Raw genomic sequence first — 14,687 nt, 5'->3', positions numbered from 1 at the left:
AATGGAAAAAGGATAACCCGTTTCTGAAACTTAAACTGCGATGCCAGACTTTTGCATCACATACGGACTGGACCAGGACTGATCCCAGGACTAAAACAAGACTAAACCCATCTCAGTCCTAGTCTGGTCCTGGTCTGGTCCCGGTCTCAGTCATGGTCTGGTCCTGGTCTCAGTCATGGTCTGGTCCTGGTCTCAGTCCTGATCACTCGACAGTCTACGCGGGCGCACCTCCTGGCCCGTCCTGACACTTAGTGCTGGTTTAGTCCTGGTTTAGTCCTGGTTTAGACCTGGTTTAGACCTGGTTTAGACCTGGTTTAGACCTGGTTCAGTCTGTATGTTGTGTAAAAGTTGTCTGAAACGGCTGTTATCCGTTTTTTTCATTATTCATTTAAACACGCAATCAAAAAGTGAAAAAAAAAAAAAAAATTAATCTATTTTTCCATTTTAGTTTTGGAGACAAATAATGAAGAAAATAGTTGTTTATTTGTTTTCTTATTTTTGGTTTTATTTCGAAAAACGAATGAACGAATTATTGATGTATGAATGTTTGTGTGAATGGGTGAGTTGTATAAAATGTGACCATTTACTAATCATGTTCTTTTACTCTTTTCTTTTTTTGTTCCTGTACCCACCTTTGTTCATGAGTGATTATACCGTGTTTAAAAGCTCGGTCATGATCTCAGGCATGATCTGTCTCTTACACGATCCACTGTAATGAAACTCTTCTTGAAGCCTCACCTGCCGTGGGGTCCGACCCTGGCGACAGCACGAAGATGAGCGGGGAGCAGCAGTGGGAGTCCTTATAGCTCCCTGCCAGGTCAAAGGTGGGCGGTTCAATGTAGGCCTGCCCCATGTTGTTCACGATAAAGTCCTGCACGGCTGGGACCAGTTTGTCCGGTCGGAAACACCTGATCACCACCATCCTGTCCATCGGCGTCAGGCTGTCCCACGGCTCCGACAGCTGCTCCTTGTGAGGCCTCCCTGAGTCATACAGCTTCTTCCACCTTAAAACATTCTTCTGGACGTGTTCGTGGAGGCCTTTCAGGTTCGGGAGTTTGGATGCTCGCACGATTTCTGACCAGGATTTGTCCGAGAGCCATTCGGGCGCGGGGTTCGGGTGGGGGTTGTCCAAAGCGATGCCGCCGGTCAACAGAAAGCGCCATACTCCGTCGTCCACTTTACCTTTGCCCTGTAGGATGCCAACGGTAAGGAGCAGGGAGAAAAGCAGCTTATCCTTCTCGAACAGTGATCGGCAGACGTTATTGTAGATGCTCAGAGTGAAGTGATCCACGATGTTCCTGATTCTCTCCATAACGTCCTCACTTTTTAAGCTTTGAGCGATGGAAACCAGGTAGAGATTAATGAACCACGTGAGCGAATACTGGTACATAGGTTCGATGTTGGCGAGCTCGGATATGCAGAAGAACAGAATAGAGGAGTGTACAGCCACAGGTCTGTAGCCCATGCGAGTACGATCAATTTCCGTCTCAGTCACGCTGGCGATCTTCTGCTTCTCTGAAATCTTCTCAGACAATAATTTGGACGACGATAAAATTTTGATGGCAGTTTCGTCTTCTAAAATGTTGCCTTCAGAAGAGGAGAGCACTTGTAAGATCTTGTCCTCGATCTCTTTCAGTTGTTTATTGTTGGCGGCGCTTTCCAGGATGAGCTGGTTCTTCTTCTCCTCCAATTCTGGTTTCTCCTTGGCAGCCACCAGTCCTAGGAGCTGGTCTTGCAAACCTTGAGGGGTGATCATGAAGTTGATGAGGCACACTTTGACGGCCACTTCGGGGAGGTAGTGAGGGTTCCTGAGTCTCGTGGTCATGTAGAAGAGGAAGTCTTTGGAGTATTCCACAATGTTCTCCCCGATCTTCATGTACTCCACACCCTGCTGTTTGAAGGTCTGTTTGAGCAGCACTGGCTCCAGCACAGGGTCCAGTTCTTCACCGACGTTCTCCAGAAGGACAGGGGTACCAAACTGGATAGAGTTCTCCAGGACTCTCACGTAGTTTGGGTCGGATAGTTTGATGACAGAAAGCTTGTTGGCTTTCTCCATGTTCTTGATCCATTTGTTGGCTTGTCCCTGGGGGTCGATCATGAGGGGCCAGCGGCGAGAGTTAAAGACGATGATGCCGCTGTCGGTGGAGAAGGAGTCCACGGGCAGCCCGGCGATACTCCAGGCACGGATGGACACTTGGTTCCCCAGAGTGCTGCTCAGGGTGAAGTCCTCCGAACAGGGGATCTTCTTCTCCTGACAGAGAAGGTGCCACTGCTTCTGACACTGTGTCCTGTAGTCCACCGTGAAGGCCCCCAGGTAGGACACGGTCCCAGAGGACAACAGGATGTCCCCGGTCAGATTAATGTATCTGCACAAGAGGAAAAACAGGATCATTTCAGAGACGTGAGTGACAAATAAAGAAACATGGCTTATTCAGATCTAATACTGATTGTGATGTAATATTTGCTCTGTGCGCTGCACCAAGTAAGCCCTGATTATATGTTGAGCTACATTATGAAAGGTGTAATGCTCCCTACAACAGAAGCATCTTGGCAGACTGAGCTTGACTTGATTGGATCCCGAAATAATGCTATAAACTTCTCCTGTCTGCTGATATACAGATGATGTAACAAAATCCAGACACTGGAGTGAATCTGCTAATTAGCTAAATAAGACTCCACTTACAAAACAAGAACAATAATGTGAACCGTAAATATGAACCAACAACCTACCGGTGTAAACACTGCACCATCTAACCTGTGCTAAAAGCACTTGCCTCTCCAACATTCTCAAATGTTCCACTTATAGTTGTGATTATCTAATAACGTCCACAAGCATTTTACACAACACACACTTATGTTCACCACTATTTTACTGAGATGCAAATATATTTACATTTTATGTAACAAAGTTTCTGTTACCTGATGCCCAGAAGCCTGGCTGCCTCTGTCCACCTGTCCTTCTCCCCTCCCAGTCCTCCGATGAGCTTCTCGGCCCTGACCAGCTTCTCGGAGCACAGTTGGATGTTGTCCTCCAGCTCTTTCTTCTTCCTGTTCATGGCCTGCAGGTCATCATTGAGCCGCTGCAGTCGGTCTTCCACCGTCTTCAGCTCAGTTCTCTTCACAGACAGCATGTCCATCTGCACGGACAGCTCTGCCTCCGCCAGCTTCAGCCTCTCCTTCTTAGGGGCCACCACCTTCGCCATGCGCTCGTACGCCTCCATGGCACGCACCCACTTACACAAACCCTCACACGCTGAAGACACGTTCTTTATGACCGCCGGTTGGAACTCGGGGTTATCGATGAACTTTTCTCTGATTTTCTTGATGAAGGCAGCAGGGATGTTGTCTTTGTCATACGCTTTAAGATTGTCCAAGAACTTCAGATCTCCTAACAGCTTCTTAGAGGGGCCCCAGTAGTCCTCAATCATTTTACCTGCAACATGCACAGTTGTGGAACGTTTTCAAGTTGAACTAAACCCAGTGTGTTTTCATGCTGCAGAGGGTACAGGGCACTAAACCCAGTGTGTTTTCATGCAGAGGGTGTGGGGCACTGACTGCACCTGAGCCGCTGGGGTCTGGTTTCCTCTCTGGTTTGATGCCCTTCATCACACAGATGGACTCCATCACCAGTTTGACAGGTCCTGGAGGGTTGGTCATGGACTTGACCACCGTGATGTCGGCTGGTTTCAGAGTGTCCAGAGCAGAGAGAGCGGCCTCCAGGTCGGGCATCGCTTCAGCCAGGTCCCCCTCACACTCATCCTGGAAGGCAAGGCAGAGAAATGAAAACTAAATGTTATGATTTATTTAGGCATTTGAAATATTTTTGAATATGTTTGGTGTTTTAGATTTTATAATGAAAAATGTATGTGTATTGAAAGCAGGTTCTACTACAGCACTTTCTCTTTCACTCTGACGTCTACTTCTGTTAACGCTCACAAATAAAGAAGGCTTTTTAGTCCTGAGGGTCAAATTATGCAGCCTGAAGTGATACAAATCAAATTTTTTCGCCCCTATGCTCTCGTATCTGATCTTTTAATGTCAGTCTGAACGACACAGATCTGATTTTTTCAAATGTGACCCAGGCCACTTGGATATGTGCTCCTAAAACCGATACATATCTGATCTTTTGACATGCGACTTCAGTCTGAACGGCCAGGTCACAATCATCCACCTACACGTCACAAATGTTCACAAATGTTTTTATCATATGAAAATTATGTCTGAACTCTGTGTGAGTGAAGCAGTGAATCACAGATCAATCCCTCCACTCTGACTCTGCACCCACACGTTCCCTTTTCCGGACGTCGCTGCCACTGCTTCACAAAACGCCACGTCCAAAAACCTCGTCCTTCTCCTTTTCAATCTCCTCCTTAAAACAAATCATCTGTGCATGTTCTGGCTTCAGGTACGAGAGGAACTTTAAAATCGCCAGGTGCTCAATGCTGCGTCTATGTTTAGGTGACTTTGTTTCGTTGTGTCCTCCAAAGCTCATGCAGGACAGAAAAAAAAACAGATTTCACAAATAACTGAACTGAACATTAAGCCCTGCAGTCTGAACGTAGAATACGATGCATACACTTTAAAAACATGGTTCACTTGCTTGTGTAGAGTGTGTTTAAAGATTGCACATGTTTTTTTTAGTCATAGACAGACATGAATCACTGTTATACAGAGGAGAACACGTACCTTGATGGCTTTAGCCGCTGCTGCCGCCTCATTGGCCACCTTCTCGTCAGCAGACACCAGCTCTTTCTTAGCGTCCACCTCCACAGTCTCCTTCTTGATCTTTGCCATCATCTTATCCGTGTCTGCAGAGGTCTGGACGAGCTCGGGCTGGAGCGCCGTTAACTCCTGCTGCATCACTGACACCTGCAGTAGAGCCAAGTGACAGTGGTACAGGAGGAACAGGAGCAGCAGATACTGACACACAAGACAAGTATAATTCACAGGAAATACCCAAACCATGAAAAAAGTGACACTTATAGTCCAAAAATACAGTAATATGAGCCGTATAAGCCCATATTAAAAGGACCTGTGAGGAGGCGAACTCGAGCTTCTGCAGGCCCACAATGTATCTGTTGCGGGCCGTGTCCACCTCGCTCCTCTTGGCGTTGAGCAGAGTCTTGAAGGTGAGTATGAGCTCCAGGTACGAGGTGGGGGTCACGTAGTTGTGCCTCCTCAGTGTGGAGAAGAAGCGCTCGGACATGTCATTCACGCTGGTCTGGAAGGTCTTACACATCTCCACCACTCTGCGAACAACCAGGCACTGGGATCAGGGATGTGATCATGTGACCTCCAGGTACTGACAGTTTGCAGCTGATATCATCAATATTCCCTGGTGACGTGATGCTAACTGTAGGCACTGCTCTGTCTGAGCCTCTGTTAGACTTTAATTTGAGCTTTATTTTTAAGTAATCTGAGAACACTGCAAATTTCTCTGATCTGGTCAAGATTTTAAAACTCATATTAGGCTATTCATCTTGTTTTCAGATTTATGATCTACTTACTCTTTCTGAATTGGATTAATTCTAGTCTAGAGGTCGTTTATTTTAACATAACTTGTCAAGTAAAATGATCTTGCAGGATGGACAGATCATTTCTCTTTCGCAAATACAGACAAAAAAGTTTTATGATCTTCTGAAAACTCAAGAAAAAATACAAGATGGATTTAAAGAGCACATTTTCATTTTTCTGTGATCAAACCAAAGACGTTCATTTTGTCTACTTATGTACTTTAACTTCTTGGGTTCTTTTATAAAAACAATACCACAACCTACCAGGGAGAGTTCTGAAGATGCAGCAGCAGCAGAAACACGTCAACAAGGTAAATACACTTTACTGTATTGCCTCTTACTCGCGCCTGATGTCCTCCTCCAGCTCCACCTCCTCCAGGAACTTGTGGGCCACCATCTCCAGCGCGTCGTTGGGCCAAGCGTGGAACCAGTCGATGGTGCAGCAGTTTATGATAGAAGGGAACATCCTCAGACGGTTCCTGAACGCATCTCCAATGGGGCTCATGGCTGAAACGGTTGCAGTTGGTGCAGTTAAATAATTATATTGTGAAAAGCAAAAGCAATAAAACTGTAAAAAAAATGTGGCTTTTTCTACTAATTACATATTTTGAAAAGTAATTCCAAAGAGAGATTTTTCCTTCCTCTTGTGTGAACAGTTTTCTCATACCGAGGACAATGTGGAGGTTGGTCTTCAGTCTGTCTGTGAAGTAGCTGTACATGGACAGGGGCGTGGGGTCGATCTTCTTGCCCTCTGTGCGAGCAATCCCCTGCATCTTCTCGATGACGTCGGCGCGCTCGTCCGCCGCGAAGATATTGGGCACGTCTCCGGTGTTCAGGAGCATGTTTATATCTTCTAACATGGCTTCATCTTTGATCTGACTGTCGCTGAAGAGGAACACCAGGCTCCTGCCCTCCACCCCGGCCTTCAGCATGATCCTCTTCAGGTCCTCTCTCCAGTCGCTCAGGCTGTAGTTCTTCGTCAGCTCGATTTGGAACAGGACGTAGTCGTTTATGAAAGTGCCCAGTTTAGTGGCGCTCTGCCTGCAGGAGGGAGGTCAAAAAGATCGAAAATCACAGGCTAATCGATAATAAAACTCATATTGAAAAATCTGTGTGTCATTCGTTCATTTGTTTTTCAATATAAAACCAAAAATAGAAAATGAAAAAACAACAGTTTTCTTCATTATTTCTCTCCAAAACCAAAATGAAAAAACAGATAACAATTCGTTTTTTCATTTTTTGATTTTGTGTTTAAATGAAAAATGGAAAAAAACAGATAACGACCGTTTCCTGTTTCCATGACTTACACTGTGATGCGGGACTTTTGCGCCACATACAGACTGAACCAGGACCGAATCAGGACTAAACCAGGACTAAACCAGGTCTAAACCAGGACTAAACCGTTTTCAGTCCTGGTCTGGTCCCGGTCTGGCCCCAGTCTCAGTCCCGGTCTCAGTCCCGGTCTCAGTCCCGGTCTGGCCCCAGTCTCAGTCCCGGTCTCAATCATGGTCCCAGTCTCAGTCCCGGTCTCAATCATGGTCCCAGTCTCAGTCCCGGTCTCAGTCCTGGTCTCAGTCCCGGTCTGGTCCCGGTCTGGCCCCGGTCAGGCCCCGGTCTGGCCCCGGTCTGGCCCCGGTCTGGCCCCGGTCTCAATCATGGTCTCAGTCCTGTTCCTGTTCCCAGTCTCAGTCCCGGTCTCAGTCCCGGTCTCAGGCCTGGTCTGGTCCCGGTCTGGCCCCAGTCTCAGTCCCAGTCCCAGTCTCAATCATGGTCCCAGTCTCAGTCCCGGTCTCAGTCCTGGTCTCAGTCCCGGTCTCAGGGCTGGTCTAGTCCCAGTCTGGCCCCGGTCTCAGTCCCGGTCTCAGTCCTGGCCTGGTTCTGGTCTAAGTCCTGCTATTAGTCCTGGTCTGCTTTTGGTCTGGTCCCGGACCTGGTTCAGTCCTGGTTCAGTCCTGGTTCAGTCCTGGTTTAGTCCTGGTTTAGTCCTGGTTTAGTTCGGCATCGCAGTTTATGTCACTGGAATCGGTCGTTATCCATTTTTTCCACACAATATCCAAAACTGAAACAGTTAATCATTATCTGTTTTTTCATTTTGGTTTTGGAGAAAAATAATGAAGAAATTAGTTGTTTTTTCATTTTCTTATTTTTGGTTTTATATTGAAAAATGAATGAACAAATCATACATGGATTTCAAAACTACAGAGCTCAGCATAAATGAGTAAACCCTCTCTGAAAAGTAACATTTTGTACAATATGCCAATGAACACAAAAAATACTTGCAAATGTGCACAGACTCAGTTTAATACAGCTTCTCTTGAATTTAGAACAAAAAACTAAGATTAATAATACAACTTAGATTACATCATTTTCAGTTTTAGTCAAATCAGGTTGGTGCAAAAATGAGTACAGCCCACTGAAAGTCTCAGAGCAAAACAGGTGCCCATCAGACAGTCGGCTACAAAAGGAAGTTACTTAAAGCAAACCTCTTCCCATTTCCTGCTGTCAGCAAAGACACCAGAGGGAAGAATTTATCCACAACTATCAAGGGAAGAAAGATAAAAACTTAAAGGAAACAACAACCACACATTAATCACACACTCAACTAAACTAACGTTATAAACAGAAGTAATAATTAATTAATTAATAAGTAACTTGTTCACTCAGACTAATTCTACAATTAAAATTAAAAATCGATTTCATGATGTAGATATTTGCACAGACAAAGATGCTACAATTGTTCACAGACACATGTCGAGCTTTAAACTGCATAAATCTTTCTGTCTATGCAAATATCTACATCATGAAATCGATTTTAATTTTAATTCTAGAATGAGTCTGAGTGAACAAGTTCCTTCTGTTTTATTCATGACCATAACATGAGTTGAGTTTGTTGTGTGACTAATGTGTCTCGTTGTTTCCTTTAAGTTTTGCTCTTTCTTCTCTTGATCTTTGTGGATAAATTGTTCATGTTAGAATGTTTATAATTTGTGGAGTTTGTTGGTTCAAGATTTGGTGATGGGGCAGATTTATGAAGCTGCTGGAGAATACGACACACATTTATACAGAAAACCATTAACCAGAAGTGACATTTACCGACACTTCCTGCTCGTTGGAAAAAAGGTCTATATAGTGAAATAAAATAAAAAAACTCCAGGACAATATAGAGCGGGTTAATACAAACATTTTAAGACTAAAATGATGAGGCTCACAGCTGCAGTTACAGAGAGCAGGGCAAAATTTTTTCAATAAAAAGTGAACTGGAGGCAGAGTAAACAGAGCCGAATCGCGCCCGAGCTCACTTCCTACTTGGAACACGGCAGCAGCAGGTGAGCTACATCCATTTGTAAATACGCTCCATGGTATCAAATGTAATCCTTAGTATAGACAGTTTGAAACGTTAGAGTGAAACTACCTGCCCGACCCTCCGATTCCGACCAGCAGGAGGTGCCCGTTGTCTTGCTTGAGGACTCTGCAGATGCGGGACACGTGCTCGATGGCGAACTTGAACATGACGAGGCCCATGGGAGCCTTGCTGCTGCTGTTGTACTCGTCCAGGTAGAACTCCATGACCTTCTGCAGCGCACGGAGGTCCGTGATCTCGTCGTACGCTCTGGAGTCACCGTCGGGTTTGGCGTAGTCTCCAAAAAACAGGCTGCGGATGTGCTCGTCCGTGATCTTTCCGTCTGGGCTGAGGTGACCGAGGAGCTGCGAGGAAAGGAACGGTTGGCATGAGTTAAAGGAGCATCCGCCACGTTTACATGAGAGCTTTAATTAAATATAAATGTATTCATATATATATATATATATATATATATATATATATATATATATATATATATATATATATATATATATATATAATCTGAATAAATATTAATTCAGCTTTAAAAAGACCATGCAGGGTGTCCCCAGGTTTGACTATCCCAAATTTAAGACTTTTTTAAGACCAACATTGCACCCATTATCCAGATCCAATTCTAATAATGACCATTACCCACTAATTCAAATAACAAAAAATACTTTCATTATAAAATTATTTATTAGTATGCGTTGCTTGAAAAACGTCCAAAAGTTAATTCAAAACGTTCTAAGAAACTAAGTTTTGTTTGTGCATACTCCAAATTAGACGTTCATTCCTGTTATGTGATTTTATGTTGTTGTTTTCTTCCTCCCTCCATTTAACATCACACTGGAGCTCGGTCGGTTGAGTAAACAAAAAAATAGGCTAATGAAATTTAAGACCTTTGTGAAAAAAAATAAGACTTGGACAACATAATTTAAGACTTTTTAAGGCCTTAATTTAGGAACATGATATTTAAGACCTTTTTAAGACTTTTAAGACCCTGTGGCTACCCTGCCATGTTAACAATGCAAAATCCTTTATAATTACCATATTTTCCGGGCGATAGGTTGCGCTCTTAAGCCTCCAACCTCTTCAAAAAATGACTGCGTGCTCCACAATCCAGAGCGCCCCATACACAAATCCCCGACTTCAGTAAACTACAAAGCCGCACCACCCGCAGAACAGGCAAACACACACTGAGCAGACAGTGACCGCACAGCGAAACACACCCACAGACACACTCATCACTCCACACTGACGATGAACGGAACGGAGGAACGAACCGAAAAAGCGAGTGCAATGTGCCACTTCTAGACACAACTGAACAACTGAGTCACTGCGAACACGCCGACAATCCATTGGTCCCAGACAGCACCCTCCCTACACGCCACAACTGAACAAAGCCCAGAGTCACCGTGAACGCCACAAACAAACAAAACCACTGACCCATCACACTGTTGTGTTTCCTTTAAAGTCCCACGCGGTTTATTTGTGAAAAAAGTTTGAAAATAGACCATTTAATGAGAGCGCCTAATAGTGCAGAAAATATGGTAGATGCAGATATTTCACAGTGGATTTACCGTATTTTTCAAATTATAAGGCAGAATAGCAATAATGTTGAATTCTCTTGTCTATTTTCATACATAAGTCACACTGGATTATAAGGCACAATAAGAGAAACAAACGGACGACACTTGAGACTGATCCTTAGTCCAGGTGTCCACGATCCATCCATCCACGAGGACGACTCAGATATACACTGAGTAATAATGTGTTTAATGCAGCTTTGACACATTTGTTTATGTTTTACAGAAATGAAACTTAAAACCATATGAGTCATTTACATAAAGTATAAGCGCTGAAAAAAAACTGCTCGCTCCAGATTCTGTTGGACTAAAGGACATGACTCAGCGAGGCTCCTGACTACAGTCGCCGTAATGCTCCAACAATTCATCAAGCGGTGCGACTATGTAGTTTTCCAAAGTCGTACTAAAACATTTTGACAGATTTTTGAGCGCTGTGTACCACATAAAATCAGTTCGAGGTCAGAAAGCACAACCAGAATTAATACATAAGGCGCACTGTAGATTTCTGAGAAAATTAAAGGATTTTAAGTGTGTCTTTTAGTCCGGAAAATACGGTAGTTTGGCCTCAAGAGCTGCTGTACTGAGACACAAACATGGGAGAAAAAAATCCAGCACAGACCCTTTACTGAATACTTAAATACTATTGTGACTGATCGTATTGCAGATAAAGAGTTGTATTCCATGGCCTCACCTTGTCGACGCTCTGTTTAAAGTATTCGGACGTCCTCTGTTTGACGATGGTGAAAAAAGTCTCTTTGTCTTCGTCGTTGATGAGTCTGTCTTGGAAAACTCGATAGACCTCATGGATCCACAGGCGGATCAGTTTGTCCCCATCCTACCACAAAAGAGACATTTAACCAAACTCCGTCAACAGTAACACAAGAGCAGGAGAGCACTGTGAGTCTGACCTGCAGGTGTGTGTGTGGAGCCAGCAGCACTCCCCTGACCACCCGCGCAAAGTCTCTCAGGTTAAAGATGTAGTGAGACTTGGACGGAGTGGGCAGGAACACTTCCATAGCATCTTTATACACGGACAGTGTGGCCTGGACCATCATCTTCCCCAGTCTGTACAAACACACACACATGAAAAACACTCAGAAATAAACATGTCAGAAATAAACATGAAAACATCAGATGCATCGTTGGGCGACACAACACACTGAGACTATTCTGTGCAGATTTTATATGTTTTTAATATTTTAGTTAGTTAGTTTATTTTCTCCGGGCAATTAACATAATCATACATCATGTTTCAATGATTTATGCATATCATTAAGGTTATTCTACAGACCGAAGGGGTTTAGGCTGAAGTTTAACACTTGTTTTGCCAAAACCCTATCACATAATAGAACAGGATACAAGACGGCAGAACTATTTACAGAAAACAACCCAAAACTAATCTTTTATGAGTGCAGGAAAGAATGTATACTTAAATCTTTTGGTTTACACATATACATAATACAGAACACAAACCAATATACCTCGATGTCCATATACACATAAACACACACACACGCACACACACAGACCATGTACATGTTAATATTTATACCTATTGGTTTATAAATACAATTAAATATATAAATATAATTTAAGTTTCAGTTAATCTGTAAGTTCCATAAGGTAAAAAATAATTGATTGTATTCCTCTAGATTCGCTATAATTTTGGTCTTATATATTTTTTTTTATGTGTAAATAGTTTTAGAGCCTTTTAAAGTTTCATCCAGACTATTCCACAGATGAACTCCTCTGATGGAGACACGTCGTCTTCTCAGACTGCTCCTCACATGAGCTTTCTGAAAGAGGCCTAATCCTCTCAGACTGTCCTCACTCTCTCTGGGTTTGAACATCTCCTGGATATACTGAGGGAGCAGATTGTTATGTGCCTTAAACATGACAACTGCAATATATTTAGATCAACGAGATCATGTAATTTTAATGTATTTACTTTAATAAAGAGAGCATTTGTTGGGGCATAGTAATCAGCATTATTTACAATTCTACTAGCTTTCTTTTGCAGTAAGAAAATGGAATTGTTATTTGTTTTAGAATTATTCAGCCATATTTCCACACAATAGTTGAGGTGTGGACAGGTGAGAGCGTTACACAACAGTTTGAGTGCATTCATATTTTACAGAGTATTTCATTTTACATAATATAGCAATAATTTTTTAAATCTTTGTCTTCAGTATTTGATTTTGAGAAAAAGAAAATCCATAAATGTTTCACCTGATGGTTTATCAAGCCTGACAAGTGCTGTGTCTGAATGTCCCCCCTGACCCCTGACCCCTTGACCCCTGACCCCTGAGTCACTACACAGACCTGAACTTTAAAGTGCACTCATTCACTGAGAGATTCAGACTTTACTTTTTCATTTGACTCTGGTGTCACAAAATTTAAACATGGATTTCTGTACTAAATAATACGATTACACACTGACAAATATTTATGGACACATAATAATCAAGTTTTTGTCAAGATGGATGATCTAAAACACATTTAGATGGAGCTCAGAATGCTCTGCTCCACCTTGTGATGTCATGAAGCGGTTAGTTTTCAAGTGAACAGCTACATTTTACCTTTAGGTCAGAATAGATTGGCAATTTCAGGGCTGAAATGATCCAAATGATTCTAGTGAAGATGTGTAAAGGTTAGAAACACAGTGGAGCACTTCCTGTATTACCACATGACATCACAAGGTGGAACAGAGCGTTTTCCGTTTGAGAAAAGTATGGGCCCTGTAAATTATCCAGTAAAGATGATGCTGTTAAAAATATTTAGTCTGTGTCTGTTTTCTGGTCCTACCTGTAGAACGAAGCATCAAAGCCTTTGCTAAAATGCCAGTCTGTGATGGTGCTGAAGATCTTTGTGAGAGTCTCGTCATCGAAGGAGTCGAAGGAGACGACATTCAAGGTGACGAGTGAAGCGGCCTGGAGGTCAGAATGTCCACAACATCAGAACTACAACAACATCAGAACTACAACAACATCAGAACTACAACAACACCAGAACTACAACAACACCAGAACTACAACAATACCAGAACTACAACAACATCAGAACTACAACACCACCAGAGCAACAACACCAGAGCTACAACATCCACACAAAACCAGAGCAACAACAACACCAGTACCAGTAACACATGTAACCTGTGAGGAGTGCAGTCAGAGGTGGGAGTACTCAGTTATATTTACTTGAGAAACTTTTTAAAGAACTACTTTTCCAGCAGCATACATTTACTCCTCCTTGAGAAATATTTGTATTGAAGTAACAGTATTCTTACTTGAGTAAAAGTTGTGTTTCCTCTTCCCACTGTGAGTGAGTCTAGAGCAGAGGTGTTCAACTAAAGTTTGAGGAGGTCTGGTTAGAGAAAATCTCCTCCAGCAGAGGTGCGGGACATCATAATGTCTAACTTGTGTTATGATTGTGAGACAGAAGTAGCCCTAGTTTTATCAATGTCTAAATGTCTGAACAATAGACTGTCAAATCAACAAAAATACAAGTTAAAAACATTGTAGTGTTAACACTAAACATACAGTGGGCTACATTAGATACAGGACTGCAGTTTAAAATTAATTAGAGAAAATAAATCAAATGGCTCAATTGTGCATCTTAAAACAAAATGCTTAATTTCAGAAAAAAATAACAGCTAGTTTCCCTTTTTCTTTAGCTTTCACGTCTCGACTTTACAGTCTCAATACATTTTTCAACATCTCATCTCAAAACCTCTTTCCTCTGTGTCTGTGTTTAGAACTGTCATCACCTTGAATACACAGATTTGATTGGATATTGTTTGTTCCTTGATCCAGTAATACAGTGCTGTAAAGTTTAAACTGAATAGGCTCTATTCAACTGATTCAACTTATAAAATGTGGAGTGCAGTGAGGTGAGATGTACCTGTAATGTCATTCTTTCCACCACCAGGGGGCCCCATTGCAGACATGAAGAGCACGTCCACGATGTTGATCCTGGAGGTGTCCTTCTTGTCGTACCAGGGCTGATGGTTGATCCACTGTCTGAGCAGCTCAATGGGAGGCTGCGCTCCGTACATCTCTTTTGCCGGCATGTTCAGGTCGTCTGAGCAGAACGGAGAAAAAAGATGAAAAATACTCAAAGTTATGAAACTGAAATTTCAAACTTTCGACTTTCAAATTTTGATTTTAAGGAATAAACTCAGTATTCAAAACCAATTCCACAATAATAAAAAACAAAACAAAAAAAACACACATTCTTTTTTTAGAC

The 14,687-nt window shown here is 42.7% G+C and overlaps 1 protein-coding gene across 1 annotated transcript in view; it reads right to left on the bottom strand.

The window, feature by feature from the left end:
- Positions 1-14,687, bottom strand: part of dnah3 (dynein axonemal heavy chain 3) — an 82,579-nt gene that overhangs the window by 13,801 nt on the left and 54,091 nt on the right. The window contains 13 exon segments of the mRNA XM_055164754.1: positions 739-2,366; positions 2,920-3,433; positions 3,561-3,759; positions 4,687-4,869; positions 5,033-5,249; positions 5,855-6,020; positions 6,181-6,554; positions 8,926-9,218; positions 11,134-11,277; positions 11,351-11,507; positions 13,248-13,354; positions 13,356-13,372; positions 14,343-14,522. Coding sequence (XP_055020729.1) covers positions 739-2,366; positions 2,920-3,433; positions 3,561-3,759; positions 4,687-4,869; positions 5,033-5,249; positions 5,855-6,020; positions 6,181-6,554; positions 8,926-9,218; positions 11,134-11,277; positions 11,351-11,507; positions 13,248-13,354; positions 13,356-13,372; positions 14,343-14,522 — 4,179 coding nt within the window.

Source organism: Boleophthalmus pectinirostris, unplaced genomic scaffold (genome assembly GCF_026225935.1).
Source record: "Boleophthalmus pectinirostris isolate CB_2022bp ecotype Guang Dong unplaced genomic scaffold, ASM2622593v1 HiC_scaffold_7, whole genome shotgun sequence".
Classification (NCBI taxonomy): Eukaryota; Metazoa; Chordata; class Actinopteri; order Gobiiformes; family Gobiidae; genus Boleophthalmus; species Boleophthalmus pectinirostris.
Note: the sequence above shows the minus strand (reverse complement) of the source record. Positions and strands in the feature narration are given on the sequence as shown.